This window comes from Balaenoptera physalus, assembly GCF_965194825.1.
Source record: "Balaenoptera physalus genome assembly, chromosome: 19".
NCBI lineage: Eukaryota > Metazoa > Chordata > Mammalia > Artiodactyla > Balaenopteridae > Balaenoptera > Balaenoptera physalus.
Window position 1 is genome coordinate 5450184 of NC_138900.1, and position 19427 is coordinate 5469610.

At 53.4% G+C, this 19427-nt stretch overlaps 1 protein-coding gene and 1 pseudogene across 2 annotated transcripts in view; both read right to left on the reverse strand.

Annotated features, from left to right (window-relative positions):
• LOC309648279 (vomeronasal type-1 receptor 4-like) overlaps nt 1-19427 on the reverse strand; it is a 103356-nt pseudogene that overhangs the window by 49692 nt on the left and 34237 nt on the right. The gene's annotated exons all lie outside the window — the stretch shown is intronic.
• The window catches only part of PPP2R1A (protein phosphatase 2 scaffold subunit Aalpha), a 33374-nt gene that overhangs the window by 6763 nt on the left and 7184 nt on the right, over nt 1-19427 (reverse strand). The window contains exons 2-9 of the mRNA XM_082436506.1: nt 13891-13981; nt 10837-10937; nt 5652-5884; nt 4500-4647; nt 4225-4380; nt 2296-2410; nt 2116-2186; nt 1538-1672 (exon numbers count right to left, since the gene is read on the reverse strand). Of these exons, the coding sequence (XP_082292632.1) occupies nt 1538-1672; nt 2116-2186; nt 2296-2410; nt 4225-4380; nt 4500-4647; nt 5652-5884; nt 10837-10937; nt 13891-13981 (1050 nt within the window). The remainder of the gene's footprint in view (nt 1-1537; nt 1673-2115; nt 2187-2295; nt 2411-4224; nt 4381-4499; nt 4648-5651; nt 5885-10836; nt 10938-13890; nt 13982-19427) is intronic.

The following is a 19427-nucleotide window of genomic DNA, read 5'->3' on the forward strand; positions in this document are numbered from 1 at the left end:
ATAGAGTCTCCTTCAGGAATGAAAGACAGCCAATTTCCTACTACCTAGTCTAAGAGCTGAAGAAGACTCTCAGAGCCAACACAACTTCCCTCCCCTTCACTGGATTAATGTGTTTCTTCCTAAAGCCAAGGATACTCAGGGAGACAGGGAGAGGGAAGGAACTGTCCCAGGGCTCATCAACTTGTTAGTTTCACTCTTTTTCTGTTACATTCGTTTGAATCTTCCACTAGATACAGCTGCTGCAAATGTTCATGAAACACTGTTTACATAAATAACATAAGTGATTTAATTTTAAGCTTACTTATTTTTTCTTAAAAGGACATTATATCCTATGATTATAAAAGCCTCAACTGTCATAACTGGGGGAGGGGTGTGCACAGCAGGGGACTCACATGTGAAGAAATGGAACTGTTACAATGTCCCCTCCAACTTCCTAGTGCACTGTATACGTGTGCCCTGTGTGTGTGTGGTGTGCACACACTCGTGTGCACGTGCATGTACATCAGGGTGAGGCCTCTGCGAACACAGAAGTTACACTAACAGGTCCCACACCAGCCTGTGGTATCACCATCTGCCCGGTCACCACCAAGGCAAACACCGGGGAGCCTGCGAGCCCCCAGGCCCCGGCACGGCCCCTCCTGCCTCTCGAAACCAGCCGCACCCCTGCAGCCGCAGCCCCTTGCCCAGACTCCAGCAGCAGCCTCCAGTCGGGGCTCCTTGCAGCTCTTCGGGCCGCAGCATTTGCATCTGTCCTCGACACTAGTCTCAGGGTTCCTTCCTAACACCCAGATCTGCTCCACCTCCCCCACCTCAGAGCCAAGTCCACACTCCTTCCCCGGCTGTCACCCCACGGCCTCTCCAGCCATCGCCCCGGTGCTCGCTCTCATCTTCTGTGCTCCAAGCCAAATAAACAGCTAGGTGAGGTCGGTCGCGTGACTGGCTCTGGCCAATGGGGTGTGAACAGACAGGACGGGTACCCTCTTTGGGGTCTTACTCCTGAGAGGACTGGGCCTGCTGCTGGTCGGTGCCCTCTCCCTTCAGCCACCTCAGACCCAGAGTGCCCAGGTCAGCAGGGCCAACCCCCCAGTGTAGGTCCACCCCACCTCTGGACTGTTGTGAGAGAGAGAATGCTCTACCTTATTTAAGCCGCTGTATTTTGGCGTCTCTATTACAGCACCTTAGCCTGAACTCTGATCACCAGGAATGTCTCACAGCACCTGTATGATCAGGGAATCACGGGACTGCCCATCTGTCCCTCTCCACTGCCAGTCTCTGAAGGTCCTTGAGGATCAAAAGTGTCTCGTTCTTTTGTTTTTTTTTCTTGGAATCCCTAGTGCCCAGGAAAAAAGGACTAGTACAGAATAAGGGCATGCAAAACAAATGCCTAATAAACAAATAAGCTAACGTGCAGTCCATCATGCCCACAAACATTCAACTTCTTGGCAACCTGGGTGTTTGCGGAAGATCCTGGCGAAGCCGGGAAAGCAGCTGCCCCACCTGTCACAGCCAGAGCACAGAGCCTTCCCGGTGCCCTTACCTCATCCTTCAGCTGAGCCAGGAAGAGGGGCAGGAGGTGCTCGATGGTGTTGTCTTTGCCCAGGATGGGAGAGAGGCCCATGATGACTGAGGCCAGGGCCGACTTGACGTGTTGGTTGGCGTCTGACACCAGCTCCTGGGAGGGAGAAGGAATGGGGGAGCCACAGGGTCAGTGGCCAAGAAGACTCCAACTCCTAAGAAGCCCTGAGACACAGCCTGCTCTCGCCATCTCAATCCAGGGCAGGCTTAGTGTACACGGGGAATTGCAGGTCCGTACATGTCCGGCCTGCCTAGAGTTCAACGACCCCTGTTGCCAGCAGCTTTCACCCCAATCCCAAAGCTCTCTGGATGAGGAGATCCAGTGAGCTTCGAGGGGGACGCACTCCCCACCTCCACGTTCAGCCCCGAGCCTCAGACTTTGCCTGCACTCAGGGCTCCTAATTGCTCCAAACCCAAGACCGCCTGGTCCTGGAAGGCGGGAACTCGGTTTGCACCTGGCTGCCCCTAATGCCCAATCTCCATCCCTTCTTTCCAGAAGGCTCAGATCTGCTCTATTCCTCCCACCAAATTCCCTGTTACCTTGATGCAGGGCAAGATCTGGGTCATGATCACATTCTCCCGACAGTCAGCTGAGAGATTTTCACAGAATTCTGTGGGCAGGGAAAGGGAGGTGGTGGGAGGTAAGACCCGATGTCCTAGCTCTGCCTTCAGCCTCCCAGACACCCACCCGCTTACTGTGTCCTGGTCGCCAGCACCAACCTTTGACCTTGTGGGAGGCTGCGGCCCTCACCTCGGCCTCACAGTCTTTCATCAGGTTCTGGAAGGCAGGGACCAGGTCCGTCTTGGTGATCTCAGGCCCCACTGCTTTCTGGAGCTGCAGAAAGGGAAGGTCAGGGGGGTGAAAGGGCTTGGCAGGTATTCTAAGTGAATGAGAACAAAATCAAAGATAAAGGCACCAGGGATGGGGCAAAAACAGCCCTTGGAATCACTACTGAGATGTAATGCCAGGGCCATGGGGGTGAGCTTGGCCAAGTCTCGGAGCCTCTCTGAGCCTTGGTTTCCTTGTCGTATGGTGCCGAGTTGGGCTGGGTAGTGCAGTGGTCCCGAGCACGGCTCTGGAGTCCAAGTGCCTGGCTCGAATTCTTGCTCTCACTTACCCCCTGTGTGACCCTGGGGGAGTGCCTGTACGTCTCTGAGCCTCTGTCTCCTCAAACCACGAGGGTACCTACTGCACAGCATTGTTGTCTGCATTAGAAATAACCACGGATCTCCTTCCTGTTCAGGCTATTCAGGGTTGGGCTTTCTGTTACGTGATCCAAAAACAGTCTAATGATGTGCGTTGGCTCTCACTTTTTGATTTAAATATTTCTGTGTTCTCTAAGATTGGTTACCAGAGCCCGTGTGACTTTTGTAATTAAGATGAAATACTAAAGGTCAAGAGGGAAGCAGGCATGCTAGGCCCTCCGCATCTCATGACACCAGGCAAGAAGAGGCGCACGGGTCCTGCTGGAGCGCCGCTTCTGGAGGCCTTGGGGGGAGACAGGGCAGTTCCTGACTAAGGGGAGAGGTGAGGACCCCGGGGGCCTGGTGCCCATCTCTCCAGTGTCCCCTCCCCCCAAAGCCAGTCCCAAATGTCCTTGCTCGTACTTGCCCTCACCGCCCAGGGTCCACTGCCCATGCCAGACACTGTCCCTACCCCAGCCCTCACCCACTCATCTTCCAGAACCTGCCTCAGTGCTTCCAGGCCGGGGGACACCTGCCAGCCCGCACCTGTCACACTTTAACATTACATTTCCCCCTGTCTCAGCTGGTCTCCCCCTTCAGGCTGTCTGTTCCCTGAAGGCCAGGGATGTACTGAACTCACCGTACCCCCAATGCCCAGCAAAGAGCTGGTGCTCAATAAACCTGTTTGTGGGATAAGCAAACTGAGACTTCTGTGGAAAGAGCACTGTCCTGGGACACGTGGCATCTTGTCCCTGTTCTGCCCGCCTGATGGTGTCACTCTGACCAGTCTAACCTCTGGGCTGTGTTATGGGGCTGGACTGTATCTCCCCTGAAATTCATACACTGAAGTCCTAACACACCCCACACCTCCCTGGAACCTCAGAATGTGACTGTCCTTGAAGACAGGGTCTTGAAAGAGGTCATAAGGTGAAATAAGGTCATTAGGGTGAGCCCTAATCCAAAATGACTGAAGTCCTTGTAAGAGGAGGAGATGAGAACACACACACACAATTAAAGACACCCATCTACAACCAAGGAACGAAGTCTCAGAAAAACCACCCCTGCTGACACTTTGATTTTGGACTTCTAGCCTCCAGAACCGGTGGGGAAATAAAGTACCACCCAGCCTGTGGTACTCTGCCACAGCAGCCCCAGCAAACAGACTATGTCTTCCCTTTTGTAAAAGGAGATAAAGTTCGATTAGGTCAGGAACACATACATGCTACCCTTTCTCTACTCCTGTGGTTCTCTCCCACAGAACCTTAAGCTGGCCTCAGAACCCTTCAATCAGGGTTGGCAAGTGAAGTGAGATCCAAATGGATGATTACCGAGACCTTACTGCTTAAACACCCGACGATTCCCCTGGGCTTCACTAAACCCCAGCTCCTGTATGTGGGCCCGCCCCTTTGCCTGAGGCCTCAGTGCCTCCATCTGTGAGACGCTGCCAACAGGCCCCTCCCGTACCTCTGTGAACTTGTCGGCCACCATGTACCGGACGCGCCAGGACTTGTCCTCGGCAGCCTGGCGCAGGGTGGGCATCACCAGGGCCTCCAGATCCTCCTGGGGCAGGAGCTGGGCGATGTTCACACACGCCTCCACCGCTAGCAGCCGCACCGAGTCCTGAGGAGAGGACGGGAACAAGGGGAGGGCAGCAGAGGCCCCATCAGCCCTGGGGCTCCCTCTCAGACTCAGGGTCCACGGGAGGGAGACAGAGGAGAGGGCTGCGGCGCAGACCCCACCTGCTCGTCAGAGGCCAGGTTGGAGAACATGGGGATGATCTCGCTCTTGACGTTGTCCAGCTCCAGCACCTTGGCGAACTCCCCCAGCTTGGAGGCTGCGGCCCGCCGCACCATGGGGGTGTCATCTGAGCACAGGTTCCGGAAGTACCTGGGGGTTGGGATGGGGCTCAGGAGGAGGGACCCCTGGGATGCCAAGGCAGCAGGCAACACCACGGAGGGCGAGCACGGACTCTGCAGTCACGCAGTTCCTGGCTGTGCCTGGGTGACCCTGGGCGAGCGACGGCCTCTGAATCTTCCCAGCGCTACACGATGGAGCTGATGACAGTCCCCACCCTACTGGGTCGCTGTGAGGTTTAGAGGAGACAAGGTGCAGGAAACAATCAGCAGACTTTCTGCTCTGCACGTAAGTCTACAGTGAATGGTAGGTGCTGATTATGTTACTATGACCACATAAAATTGCTTGGCTAAGGTGCTGGGCTGAGGCTACTCAAAGATTTTCCCTTCCAGCAGTGACTGCCCCAGTTAGAGATGCACGGGGGCACATGCAGCCCTCTAAGTGCCTGCAGGCAGCTGTAAACCAGTATTCTGGCAGGAGTGATGGTTCAGGGCCTGGGCTTGCTGCTCAATGGTTCATGAAGATGGTGGATGGACAAAAGTCCAGAGGGAGGGGAAACACACGTTAATGGAAAATTTTAATCCAATTAAAAATATTTTCACTGATTCTTCTGGAAGCCAAGTCTTACATGCAAGCAATTCCCTGGGGTATCAAGCCAAAGGGGAGAAGGGTAGTGGAGGAGGAGGCCTTCTATCTGCCAACCGGAAACAGGCCTAAGATAGCATCACACATCACTGTTGAGTGCTTCTGTGTATCAGACTCTGTTCCAAGCATTTTATATGTAGCAATTCTTTTAAATCCTCACAATAACCAGTGGGAGGAAGAACCATCATTATCTCCACTTCCTCAATGACCAAGAGGCAGCGCCTGGGGTCACACCCGGCTGTGTCCAGACACCACGTCTCTGAGGGGTGGGCAGAGGGGAGTGGCGGCTGGAAGAGCTCAGGGGCCTCTGGGCCCTGGATGGGCCTAGAGGGGGCCGAGGCTCGAGAGGAGGGGACCAAGCAGAGGAGGCTGGGTCTTGCCAGGGAACTCACTGTCGAAGCTCTGCCTTGACGGCACTGGACACGCGGGGGTAGCAGACGGAGAAGAGGCCGCAGGCCGACGTGCGGGAGGTGAACCAGTCGCCGCCCGCCAGCCGCTTCACGAGCGGCACGAAGTGGGCCTCCAGGTCGGAGGGCGAGTGCTCGTGCGAGATGGCCCGCAGGGACTCCACCGCCTTGTCCCGCACCACCGTCTCCTCCACCGTGGCCAGCGACTCCAGGGGTGGCTGGGGGGCAGAGCACGAGGTCACCGGCCAGCGCCCTCCCCCCGCCCCACCCACGCTGCTCAGCGCCTCCAACAGGCCTTCCCTGACCCCCAAGCCAGCCTGCGCCCAGCCTGCCTTCCCTGGAGAACCTCATGCACAGGTCCCTGAAGGCGCTTCGGTGGGGTCCACACACCTCAACGCTATACACGTCCCTCTCTAAGGAGAGGGCCACAACTGTCACCAGCTTCTCAGAGTGCAGGAATCGTCACTGACGTTGACTGGAACATCTATTTACTACGTGTTCTGAGCAGGGCCACGACTCTAGGGGGGGCACTGGTTCTCACTCACTGAATCCTAGGAAGCAGGTCCTATGAAGAGGAAACTGAGGCACAGACAGGCTACGAAACTTGCCCGAGCACAACAGCCACAGGCCAGGATCTAAACCGGGCCGGCTGGCTCCAGAACCTCCAAAGGGCTGAGAAGCAAAGGTGTGGTTTCTGACACGGGGAACTCTGAGGCTCGTGACTCTCGCGGGTCTGTTCTGTGAGGCCTGGAGGGATCCCGTTCCTTCACGGACATCTGACTGGCTCACCACCGCGTCCCCCGACCCCAGCAAACCTCTCGGCACAGGGCAGCAACTCGGGAATTACTGACCTAATGAAGGGAGACTCAATTTACCCTAATCTGTTCAAACAAAGATGTGGAGGTCTGCGGTCTGAAGTCCAACCCGCTCTGACAGGTAAAGAAAGTAGAAAGAAATGATAAATGGAAACGCTTCTAGGGCCCATGCAGGGAACAGAATTGAAGCAATGGGCAAAGGTGACAGGTGGGGACAACCGAGGCACAGACTGGGGCAAACTGGAGAGCATACAGTCTAGGGAGTACAGCTGCTTTCCAGCTCTGTCAGCTGTCACCACGGGGAAACATGGCTGGTAAAAACAAATCTGGTTTCCCAAAAGCAGCCAAAAGGGGCAGGTTCTTATCTGTGAAAAAAACCTCATTTAACACATGCTCCAACATGGATGAACCTTGAAGACATTATGCTAAATGAAATTAGCCAGTCGCAAAAGACTCCATACTGAACGATTCCTTTATGTGAGGTGTCCAGAGCACAGGCACACCTCGTTTTATTGCGCTTCACTTTACTGCACTTTGCAGATGCTGCACTGTTTTACAAACTGAAGGTCTGTGGCGTCTACCAAGTCTATCAACGTCATTTTTCCAACAGCATTTGCTCACTTCAAGTCTGTGTCACATTCTGGTAATTCTCGCAATATTTCAAACTTTTTCATTATTAATGTACTTGTTATGGTGACCTGCGGTCAGTGACCTTCCACGTTACTATTGCAAAAAGACTACGACTCGCTGCAGGCTCAGATGACGGTTAGTATTCTTTAGCGAGAAAGTATTAACTAAGGTCTATGTACCTTTTTTGGACAGAACGCTATTACACATTTAATAGACTAAAGTGTAACCATAACTTTTATATGTACTAGGAAACAAAACAATTCGTGTGACTCATTTTATTGCAGCATTCACTTTACTATGGTAGTCTGGGACCAAACCCACAATATCTCTGAGGTATGTCTGTAGTCAGATCCACAGAGACAGAAAGTGGAATGGTGGTTGCTGGGGGCTGGGGTAAGGGGCTTGGGGGTCACTGGTTAATGAGTACAGAGTTTCTTTGGGGAAGATGAGAAAGTTCTGGAGATGAACGGTAGTGATGGCTGCACCACAATGTGAATGTACTTAACACCACGGAAGAGTACTTAAAACTGGTTAAAATGGTAAATATTATTTATAATTTACCATGATAAAAAAAATCAAAAACAGAATTTTTAAGAATTCATTTTAAAAAGGTGGCAATGGGGGCTTCCCTGGTGGCGCAGTGGTTGAGAATCCGCCTGCCAATGCAGGGGACACGGGTCTGAGCCCTGGTCCGGGAAGATCCCACATGCCGCGGAGCAACTAAGCCTGTGTGCCACAACTACTGAGCCGGCGCTCTAGAGCCCACGAACCATAACTACTGAGCCCGCGTGCTACAACTGTTGAAGCCCGCGCGCCTAGAGCCTGTGCTCCGCAACAGGAGAGGCCACTGCAATGAGAGGCCCGCGCTCCACGGTGCAGAGTGGCTCGCGCTCTCCGCAGCTGGAGAGGGCCTGCGTGCAGTGGCGGGGACCCAACACAGCCATGAGAGGGAGGGAGGGAGGGAGGGGGCAATGATTCAAAAGGAAGCCGTAATGCCATGCCTGCCTGGGGACCCTCAGTGTGCGGCCTGTGTCACAGGGACACGCTGTCGTAGGGTTCCGGGTGCACGACTGGCTCACAGAAGTGTGGCTGCAGACGTGGTGTCACGGGTCCTGCAGGGTCCGGTTTCCTCTTATTTCCTTGTTTTCCCACTACCCAGGCTGGCACACAGGAGGCACTCAATCTTCCACTTAGAGTCACTCAGTAAATATTGATTAATAATTGATTAATACTTAGCAAGTGACTGTAAGTGGAACTTATGGTAACCTGTCACGATCACAGAGGCCTGGGGTGGGGACCAAGGCTAAGCAGGAGTTACATCACCCAAGGGCCTCTGCCCCAGTGGGTTACTGCAGGGAGAGGTTCTCACAGTGTGGTTCCCAGACCACCCACGGCAGGATCACCCAGGAGGCCTCTCCCAGCACAGACCTAAAGAATCAGCTGTGGGGGCAGGGCCCAGGAAGGTGCACATTGAAGAAACCCCAAATGAGGCTTCTGCATAACGAAGACCCATTGCCATGAGGCCTCTGTGCGACGGAGGGTGGGGCTCTCAAACCCGGGGAGGGGGAAAGGCGTGAACCTCCTAAAATCATCTATACTCATTTGAGGAGCGGGCCTGGGGTTTTCATCTAAGGGACCCATGATTCCAAAAGGGTTAAGAGCTGCTGATACAGAAATAATCCTCACACTATAGCTACACGGATCTCTGTGAAATTCCATCTCACTCACACTGCAGAGAACGAGGGCCGGGATCGGGTCTGACACACCTCTGGGTTCCCGGAGCCCACAGGCCTTGCTCATGTTCATGGAATGAACAGGTTGCAAAAGAGCCATTTCCCATAACTTGTCAAACTCCACCTCCTCCAGGAGCTCCTCCTCGACAGCTCCCCCATCCCATGTAACCCAGATTAGCCGCCTCTTCTGGGTTCTAAGGGCCCCTGGTTTCCCTTTTTTCCAGCTTGGATCAGCCTGCGGGGCAACCAGGAGCCCTCTGAAAATAGTACAGAAGAGTGGTAGTGGCGACGAGTTGGGGGCCTGGGTTCAAACCCTGGCTCTGCCTCTGCCCAGCTTGTGCCTCGGTTTCCTCATCTGTGAAGGGACACCAGCACGAGTCTCACAGGGTCGCTGCAGGACATGATGCGTTACTGTACACGAGGCACTGAGAACACATGCTGCAGGTGCTGAGTGAGCTGAAGCTATCCTGACCTGACTTGCCTGCGGGTTCCCGGTGTTGCCTGGCCCCGAGGATCCTCACGGACGCCAGTCCCAGAGGTCACACGGGACTGCTCCCCAAACAGAAGCATGGGTGACGGGGGCGTCCCTCATTGGGAATGATCAGCGCAAGACCCTGACTCGGCAGGGGAAGGACCCCGGGTTCCAGCCGTTTGACTGCAGGCCTGTGGCTCTGGTTGAAGCTGTGGGGTACTCAACAGTGTTCTCTGCTCCTGAGTCCTCTGAGAAGCTGCTGAACGCTATTAATTCTCTCCTCCGAAAGACTGATAAACACCACGGGCTGCAAACAGTTCCATGGAGTTCAAGGGACCCCTTTCAGGTAGGTCCAGGGACCTCATCACGTTCCTGGTGTTAAGCAGTCCTGTTCTGTATGAAATGTATGAAATGACCTCATTCACATACAATTTTCTGTGTGTACATATACAAATTATACATGTGCACTCAGATGAGAGACAGGATACCAGACTCTAATGATAATTATCACAGTTTCTTAGAGTTAATGCTTAATGCGTGTTTGGAAGAAAACAAATGACCATATTTGCTCAAATCCAAGACCCCAATAAGAAGCACATTATTTCACATACCACTAAAAGGAACAAAGCCTGCTGACAGCAACTGTAAAACACCATCAAGTGCAGATGCCAGAGTATGATAACATGCCTTCAGGAACCATGAAAGAATTATTGGGAGGAAAAAAAAGGAGGCAGAGCTGTTCCACGGCTCTGAAGAACAGTGAAAACTGAGCAACCGCCAAGGTTCTTTCAACCCAGCTCACAGGACTGGAGCACTTCCTCCCTTCTCTTCTCCCCAACAGCAGCTGCTATCAGTATCTGACCATCTCTGTCCCCAGCCATCACCCAGCACAGGGTCACACAGGCAGGAAGTGGGTGGGGCCTGGGGGACAGTCAACCGGACACACCTGGAACCCCAGCTCTGCCACTCGCTAGCCGTGCGACCTTCGACGCAGAACCTCTCGTTGCTCCAGGCGGCCGTCTCTACCCCAAAGGGTGGACACGACCTCACAACATATGGCATTCATGACAACGGAGCTAAGATCTGCGAGCACTCACTACATGCCAAGTGCTGTGCTAAGGGCTTCCTGGGTCGATTCTCTAGGTAAGTTTTAATGACTCTCCCTCTACAGATAAGGAAGGTACAGCACAGAGAGGTTAAGTAACTTACAAGTCACACAGCAATCAGTGGAAGAACCCAGCCTAACTCCAAACTGAAAGTCTCATGCGTGGAGTGCCAGGGGGGGCCTGGCGCTGGTCAGGCACGCCCAGTCAACGGTAAGGAAGACACCCGCGTTTTCGTACTGATGTATTAAATGTCACTGCTGACTTGCCGGATTAAAGTGACTGTCCAAGGCCCAGCTGTTCCGAGAAGATGACCCCAGCCTCTCCTGCACTCTCCCCTCCCCGCCCTGGCTGCCAGGACCATGGGTCTGACCCCGCCAGGGGCAGGCAGGGGCCTTCCCCACCTTCCAGACTCACCAGCAGGCAGTGCACGTACTCGGGGCCTCCGACCAGAGTGGTGAAGGTGCCCAGCTGCTCCGCCAGGGCCAGGAGGACCTCATCCTCATCGTAGATGGTGTCTGCGGGACGAGACAGACCGGGTGACGGTTCCACCCCACGTATGACCCCAGCCTTCAGTAACCCAAGCTGGGAACAAGCAGGCTCCACTCTGCTCCCTCAAACTGGCAGCCACCCTCCACCTGGGTGGGCAGAGATGAAGGCAGAGGCTGGGGGCAGGTGACAGCGCCCGTGACTAGGTGTGGGACGCTGGGGGAGTGAGACCACCTCCCTGCATCCCAGTTTCCACACCTGTAAAATGGTGCCAGTCACCTCCACCCGCGGTGACGGTCAGAGTGAGGAGCAAATAAGACCATGTGTACGAGCGCAGAGCCTGGTAAACGGGAGCTCTTTTTGCTTCTACCCTCAGCACTGTTCTCACTGCCAGGAACTTCGCTCTCTTCAGCCTGAGAAAGTCTTCCCTGTCCTTCGACACTTGGCTTAGCTACCGCTTCCTGGAAGATTTCCAGGATGCCACCCAGACAGGTCAGGTCCCTTCTCTAGGCTCACTGCCCAACCAGGCCACCCTTATCAGAGACCTCACCACGGGCTATGACCACCCGAGTCCAGGACTGGCTCCTCTCTGTGCCCCAGCTTCTGCCAGAGATGAGCACAGTGGGCACTCAATCCGCTCAACTTTGCTGGAAGAAGAGACGATCGTGCGCGGAGAGAACTGCTCCGTCCTAACACCTAAATCCAAAGGCCCTTCTCGAGCTCCACCCTCCCTTCGCTGAGGCGATGGCAACGACTATGGCAGAAGACGCTAGCATCCCTCGCGTCTAGGCTGGCATCTCAGCTCCCTGAGTTTACGTGAGGCATATGCCCATCCTGTGGTAAGTTCAAATCCTGCTCTACCGTTGGCTGGGTGTGTGGCAATTCACCCGGCCTGAGACTCTTTTCTCATCCCCCAAATCCAACAACAATGTTGTTCTGAGACTGAGGGGAAATAACTGCTTTCTGTGAAAAGCTCAGCGTGGGGCCCAGCACGAGAGTTAGTGCTTTCGTAAACTCCGGCCGGCGTGGCTCTGGCGTGTCCTGCTCTCAGGCTCCCTCCCAGCCTCGGTTTCGCCGGCTCCCCCTGTGGACGGCTCAGATCACCTCCCTGCTCTGTTCCTTTCCTGGAGACCTTAGGACATCCTCAACTCCTACTCAACTCAACCCCCAGTCCAGACCCCTTGGCCAAGCTGCATCCCTGAAAGCCAAATATACGGGACCTGCCAGCACCTCAGATCTCCACCCTTCCCACCTCTACACAACTGCCCTCCCGGCCTCTCTGGCCCAGACCTGCCAACCTCCACCCTAATGTTGCCCCTGCGTCTCTCCCTGTGGCCCTCATCAGGCAAAGCGCCACGTTCAATCCTGGCTCTGTTCTCCGCTCACTCCTGCCGGCTTCCCCCCCAGGCGGCCTCCCCGCCACCTCCACCGAAGAGCTACCAGCAGCACATGCTGCGTGGACCACCGGACCCTCCAGCCCCCCTGTGAGTTAGGGCCTGCTTTATCCCGCTCTGCGGAGAAGGAGCCGGGGCTGGGAGAGGTGGGATGGCTTAGCCACATGTGCCCAGCAGGGTTTCAAACCCAGGTCCTTCCAACTCTTTTCTCTGCAACTTTTCAGCCACCGGTTTACACTGCTGTACCACACTCCCTGTACCCCTTGCCCCCGAGGCCGTCCGGGTCTCAGCGTTCTAAAGCCTTCAAATGTCTCCAACAGTTCACCAGTGGAAGCCACTGGTTTGAGGTCATCTGCTCAATGTCACGTGTGCAGATGCCTCCTCCCCACGTGGTGTCCAGAGGCAGACACCCCTGAGCTCCTCAGTCATCAGCTGCGACTGTGGGCAAGTCCCCGCACATCCCCTCAAGCCTCAACTCCCCCAGTGTGAAATGATGAGGGGGTGAGACTCCCTGCCTCCCTCCCCCCGCCCCAGCACCATCACTAGGCCCAAGTGAGAGGATCAGAGATGAGAGTTTCACTAGGGACAAAGCACAGCTAACTCTGAGCCTTTACTGGCGATTTTAATTAGTATGAAGTACGAAGTCATAATAAGAGTGATGGGAACAGAGGATCTACCATTCACCGGTGATCCAGTCTGTATCAGATACTGTGTCAAGTGCTTTAAGTACATCTTCACAGACAGGACAGCGCAGGAACAGCCTAATCGCTAACACCTGAGCAGCGCTTACCACATGCTGAGCACTTCACGGGGGGTCTTATTTCATCTTCATACTAGGTGGTACTGTTAATGCCCTTCTCACACGTGAAGAATCGGAGGCGGGCAGATGTGAAATATCTCGCCCAAGGTCACACAGCTAGAAAGTGGTGGAGCTAGGATTTGAGCCCAGGTAGTTGGGGCCCAAGTCTGTGCTATGAGTCATTACCCAGCACTGTCGAGTTTGGAGCCAGCGTGCCTTGATAAATATCCCCTCTGGGGCACCTCCTAACTGTAGGACCAAATAAGTTACCTCACCTCTCCACGCCTCGGTTTCCTCATCTATAAGATGGGGGCAGCAGTCTTACCTACCTTAAGGAGTTACTGTGAGATTAACTTGGACAACGATGGTGGTGTACATTTACTGAGCACAGCGCTATGTGAACGAACTCAATCCTCACAAGAAAGGGTTTAGAACACCACCGGGCACATGGTATATATACAATAAGCGTTAGCTGTTATTGTTATTATTGAATGTTCACATCAATGCTACATCGCATGTTGACTATGCCCATTTTACACATAAGAACTCTACGGAACAGTGAGGTAACTCGCCTAAAGTCACCAGCTTCTAACTACTGGAGCTTCGATTCAAAGCTAGCTCTATCTGCCTCCAGAGCGCTTTTCACCAGTCCCTGCCCCAGGCCCAGCACCCAGCACCCAGCACACGGCACTTAAAAACAGCTTGTTAAATCCAGAGGGGCTTCTCTTACCTGGCAGGAACCACCCCCGGGAGCCCCCACTCGACCTGGGCCCCAGGAGTCCCCCGTACCTGTAAGGAAGGGCAGAAGCTCACTGCGGGTCCTTTCGACCCCGAGGGCCAAGGCGATGGTGGACAGCTTCTTGATGCTGTTGAGGCGAAGCTAATGAGAGAACAAAGAAAGGAAGGGAGAATGTTAGCAAGCCCAGACTTAAGGGAGTCTGACACCTCGGGACCCAGTCAGGCCCTGGAAGCCTCGCTAAGCACATGTGGGGTGCTGAGTGATAGCTTGGAAAGTCTACCAAGTCACTCTGTGACCTTGAGTCATTTAAATTACAATGGCAGTGGCAGCCTCAGCAAAAGCATCCGTCGGGTCTCACTGAGCCAACACCCCTCGTGGCACTTTGGAGGACCACTGCGCCCGCCTCCCCACTGTCCCCACCCTCCCCCAGCTTTTGCCCCCTCCTGCGCTCAGCAAGGCTAACACACTGCGCCTTGGACGCTAACAGCGGCAGCCACGTCCCCAGCTTACTCTGGGCCCAGTCCCAGCCCAAGCGCTCACTTGCACTGTCTCATTTAACGCTCACGACCAGCAGAGGGTTACAAGCCCTGCCACAGAGAAGAGGAAATGGGCTCAGGGAACGAAAAGTCCCTTCCAAGGGTCACACAGCTCAGACGCTGTAGAGCGGGGCCGTAACCAGGACTGCTGGCTAACAGTGATAACAGAACAAACAAGGCTACAATGGCGGCAGCCAGAAGCTCGGGGAGAGGCTCAGACAGCTCTTCTCACAGCCTCTCGAAGGATCCAACACTACTGACACCCTGATCTCAGACTTCTGGCCTCCGGAACTGAGAGAGAACACTCTGGCTGTTTTAAGCCACCAAAGATGTGATGCTTTGCTGTGGTGACCCTCGGAACCTCACACACCCCGCTGACACACAGCGGGTCTCAGGCTCAGCCTGTTGCGTTAGGACCTCGTTTGACCCTCTCGGCCCCGGGAGCGTGAGTAGCGCCACCTCTCCCCCACCACGGAGGCACAGAAACCTGCCTGAGCGAGCACTGAGCGCGCTGAGACCCAAGCCCAGCTGCGGCCGTGCGACTGGGAAACCCCTCTTCCTGTGTCTCCATCCTGACCACAGGGCCGCTCCTGCCAAGCCCCCAGGGCTGCGGCCGGAACGCAGTGAGCTCCGTGTGTGAGTGGAAGGCGACGCCCTCAAGGGTGAGTAAGCCGCGCCAGGCCAAGCGGGAATCCTCCTCCCACTCCAGGAATGAAGGAAAGAATAAGGAGGGACCAGGTCAAGGAGAGCAGCAAGGGCTCCCTCAGCCTATTCTTTCCCAGGCCCCACGCGGCTGCGAAGAGGTCTGCAAGTGACTGGCGTCCTGCATCCCCTCTGGTTTAAGGGGTTAAGACTCTCTTTGGGAATCACAATGATGAGAACCTCAAGAAATGCTACGGTGGCCTCACCTCAGAAAAACACACACACCGCACTTTTCATACCCCGTCACTCGGTTTTTGGACCACCTGGGCTTGAGGCAGTCCGAGCACTCACCATCCTGGTAGTAAAAGGATCTTCAGATCAAGGACTACAGGCCTAGCATCTTATTTTTAGCCCCAAATTAAATGTATATAAAGACAGACCTATAGAAACAGATGAACGACTAAACATGGTGAACACAAACCCTCAGTGAGTCTGAGCGAGAAGCACACAGCTGCCCACTGTACCAGTCTAGAGGTGGGCAGACTTCCTGTAAATTGCCAGGAAGTAAGTATTTTCAGCTTTGCAGGCCACTCGGTCTCTATCTCAACTAACTGTGTCTCTGTAGCACAAAAACAGCCAAAGACCCAGACCATATGTAAGCAAGTGGGCATGACTGCATTCCAATAAAACTACACCTGCAAGGCTGCGGGGCAGAATCTGGCCCACAGGCTGTCGTTTTCTGGCCCTTGTACTAGTCCTTTGATGTTCTGTATGTCTGAAATTTTCCTCAAGAATATATCGGAGTAAGTATTGACTTAGTTGCCTGTTTCTCTGTCCCCTCCAAGTTGAATCTCTGTGTTCTTCTCTCAGCTGGGCTACAGGGAAAAGTACACGTGGGCCAGGGCACAGGATGCTGGCAGGGGATAATCATAACGGCAGTAGCAACAGCCGCTAGCATTTACTGATTGCTTACTATGTGCTTGGCAGCATTCAAGTGCTTGACATGGACAATTAATACATTCACTACTTAGAACCGTGCTCTGAGGCTGGCAGTGTTACTAGAACCCTCCCTTTTAAAGGCGAGCACGCTGATATGCAGAGAAGCTGTCACTTGGTGGAAGGTGCAGAGCCGTGTCCAGAAGCCAGATGCCCTGACTCTTATTAATCTCAGCATCACACTGTCATTTAGGAACGAGGCCCAGGGAACCGGCCCTGGAGAATCAGGCCAACTCTGCCATGGTGGAGAGCCCCCTTCCTTCCACTGCTGTCTTTGGAGATTCTGGTTTTGGTTTTAAGAATAGCTGCTGGTTTCTTCAGCATAAATGGCACCGTGAACACTTAAGAAAGGCAGCAACAGGGCGGGCTTTAGATACACTACCTGGGTTCAAGGCGAAGCTGCTTTTCACATTAGCTGTGGGATCTTGGGCCACCCCTTGTACCTTTTTGAGTCTCAATTTTCTCATCTGTGAAATGGGGGACTGTAATAATACCTATCCTTTGCACTTTGTGAGTACAAAGTGACACGATACTGGGAACAGCCTGGCACCAAAGGAAGGAGAGTAATGGCAGCCATGGCAACCTCGCTCGGTTGACAGCACGCCGATGTTCGTTCAGGTTTCAAGGACACGGGCAGCAGCTGGCTAGCTGTCCACCCACGTCTCTCTTCCCTTCTCTCACGGTGACAGAGTAATAATTGCAAACATTTCCTTGGTACTCACTAGGTGCCAACGTTTTCACTCATTTGATCCTCAGAACATCTGTGAGGTAACCACAGATCACCCATTTTGTGGCAGAGAAAACAAAACCTCACACAGCTCTCCGGTGGCAAGATTGGAACCCCAGCCACTTGGCTCTGAGCCAACACTATCAATTCGTATTTCTGTTTTCTGGCGTCTTTCAGCTGGGGGGTGCACTATGAATCCCTCAGCAGGTTTTTAAATGACCACAACTTTGAAACAGAGGTGAGCAGAAACAGCACTAGAAGCATTTGCAACAGCTGAAATGAGCTCTGAGGAGTCATCGTTACCACCGGGGACGGAGTCATAGGTTTTGCTGACACTACTTACAATACGCTATAATGTGCTATTATGTATAAATGTAATTCATAATAGAAGTTAAATTTGAGTTAGGGATTGGTGAAAATAAAGATGTTATTTTTCTCATCCAAATTCATGGACCTGCCCTGAATGCCAGATGGGCCCCAGGTTAAGAGCTCCTGCACTGGGCTATACTCCCGCTCATAACCTCTGGTTTTCATCTGTGCACATGAACCCCTGGTAAAAGTATTTCTGAATCACCTGTGCATTTGGATATGACCATGAGACTAATGTCTGGCCAGTGAAATCCAAGTGGGAGTGGTGTGTGTGATTTCTAGAACTGTCCTTATGGGAAGATGGGGTCACATCCTTCATCCTTCCTTCCTGTTTAGAATGGGGCTATGATGGCTGGGGCTTCAGCAGCCATCTTGGGGCCTTGAGGTAACCTGAGAATGGGGAGGGCAGGATGGAGGCCAAACAGAGAACAATGTGTAAGAGCCTGGGACCCTAACACCTAGAATGTCACACCAGCTTGGACTGCCACCAGACTTTTTGATTGTGAGTCAGAAATAAACTTCAAGCTCATTTAAGTCTCATATATTTATAGAATTTTCCTATTATTTACAGCCAACCTTAATCCCAACTAACCCAGTCAATGACCTAGTTCTGGACACAGAGACATAAGGACAAACTGGCCAAGGAGCTTCCAGGAAAGATTTTCCTCTTTGACCAAAGGGAGGAGTACAAGAACTACCTCCTTGTCGTGGCCGGCCCCCTGCTTTCAGGGTGCTTCCGCGAGGACGTAAAGACAGCAGATGATGCAGCAATCTCGTGACCACACGAAGCAGGTCAAAAGAACTGCACACTCTGACCCAATTCTGTGATATCCTTGAGCTGCTGAACTTGTTATATGAGGACAAAGTGAACCCTTATTTAAATGACTGTTGGTTGAGTTCTCTGGAACGTTCTTGAGAGAGCAGCTATTAAAATCAATAAGAAACCTTTACTGTCCTTTCATCACGTTGTAGCCATAAGAATGCACTGTGCACTGTCCCCAAGCGTGTCCCCACCAAGACCTACCACAATGCTCATCTATGGTTCCATAGCCACGCTTATCACCATGGGCTGGGGCTGCCTGCGTCCCCAGCAGCCCTCAGGCTAGTACACGAGACATAATAAATAATAAATAAAATCTCCCTTCCCACCACTACATCCACACAGAAAAACTACTCACTTTTTAAAACCCACGTCACGTTCAATCCATGAAGCTTCCCTGACATGACCACGTACAGTACGAGCCCACAGGTAGTACATCTTCCCTCCACAAGCTGAGTAAAACCCTAAGGCCCTCCTATGGACTACAAGACCCAACATGACGGGGTCCCTGTGCGCGGATCCACTCTCACTCCCCACCCCCTCCTCTTGCTCCCTGGGTTCCTGTCACAGTGGTTCCCTTGACAGTAACTAAAATGCAAACGTACTGTCAGCCCAGGTCTTCACACTTGCTGAATTGCTGCTTCCTCAGCCTGAGACACCCTTCCCCCCAGACAGCCCAGGGCCCCTCTCACTGCATTCAGGCCCCCGCTTAATCCTCACCAATGACTACCCTGGGTAAACCAGCACGCCCCCGTCACTCTCTATACATCTTAACTCATCACTTCTGACATATGCAGCTGATCCTTGGACAACATGGGGGTGAGGGGTGCAGCTGAAAACCTCCCAGCAGTTGAAAACCTGAGTATAACTTATAGTGGTCCCTCCGTATCTGAAGTTTCACATCTGTGGATTCAACCAACTGCAGATCATGTAGCACTGTAGTATTTACTACTGAAAACAATCCTCATAAGTGGACCTGCACAGTTCAAATCCGTGTTGTTCAAGGGTCAACTGTTCTCCTTCCCCACTAGAAAGTGGGCTTCACAAGGGCAGGGACTCTGTCTTCTGCACTCTGTGCCCCAAAATCCCAGGACAGTGCCTGGCAAAGAGTAAGAGTCCAAAAGAATCTGGAGGAATATGCTCCAAACTGTTACTGTTTGGTAGAGCTGGTGGCTGATAATGAGCAGTGTGGAGGGGTCTGCAACGTGGGTGCTTTAACAGTGAGCCTCAGCCCGGGGAAATGCTCAGTGAGCGACACAAGTGCCTCTTCACCTTCTATCAAGTCCTAAACATCCGGGACTTCCCTGGTGGCACTGTGGTTAAGAATCTGCCTGCCAATGCAGAGGACACGGGTTCGATCCCTGGTCCGGGAAGATGCCACATGCCACGGAGCAACTAAGCCCGTGCGCCACAACTACTGAGCCTGCGCTCTAGAGCCCACGCGCCTAGAGCCCATGCTCCGCAACGAGAAGCCACCGCAATGAGAAGCCCACGCAC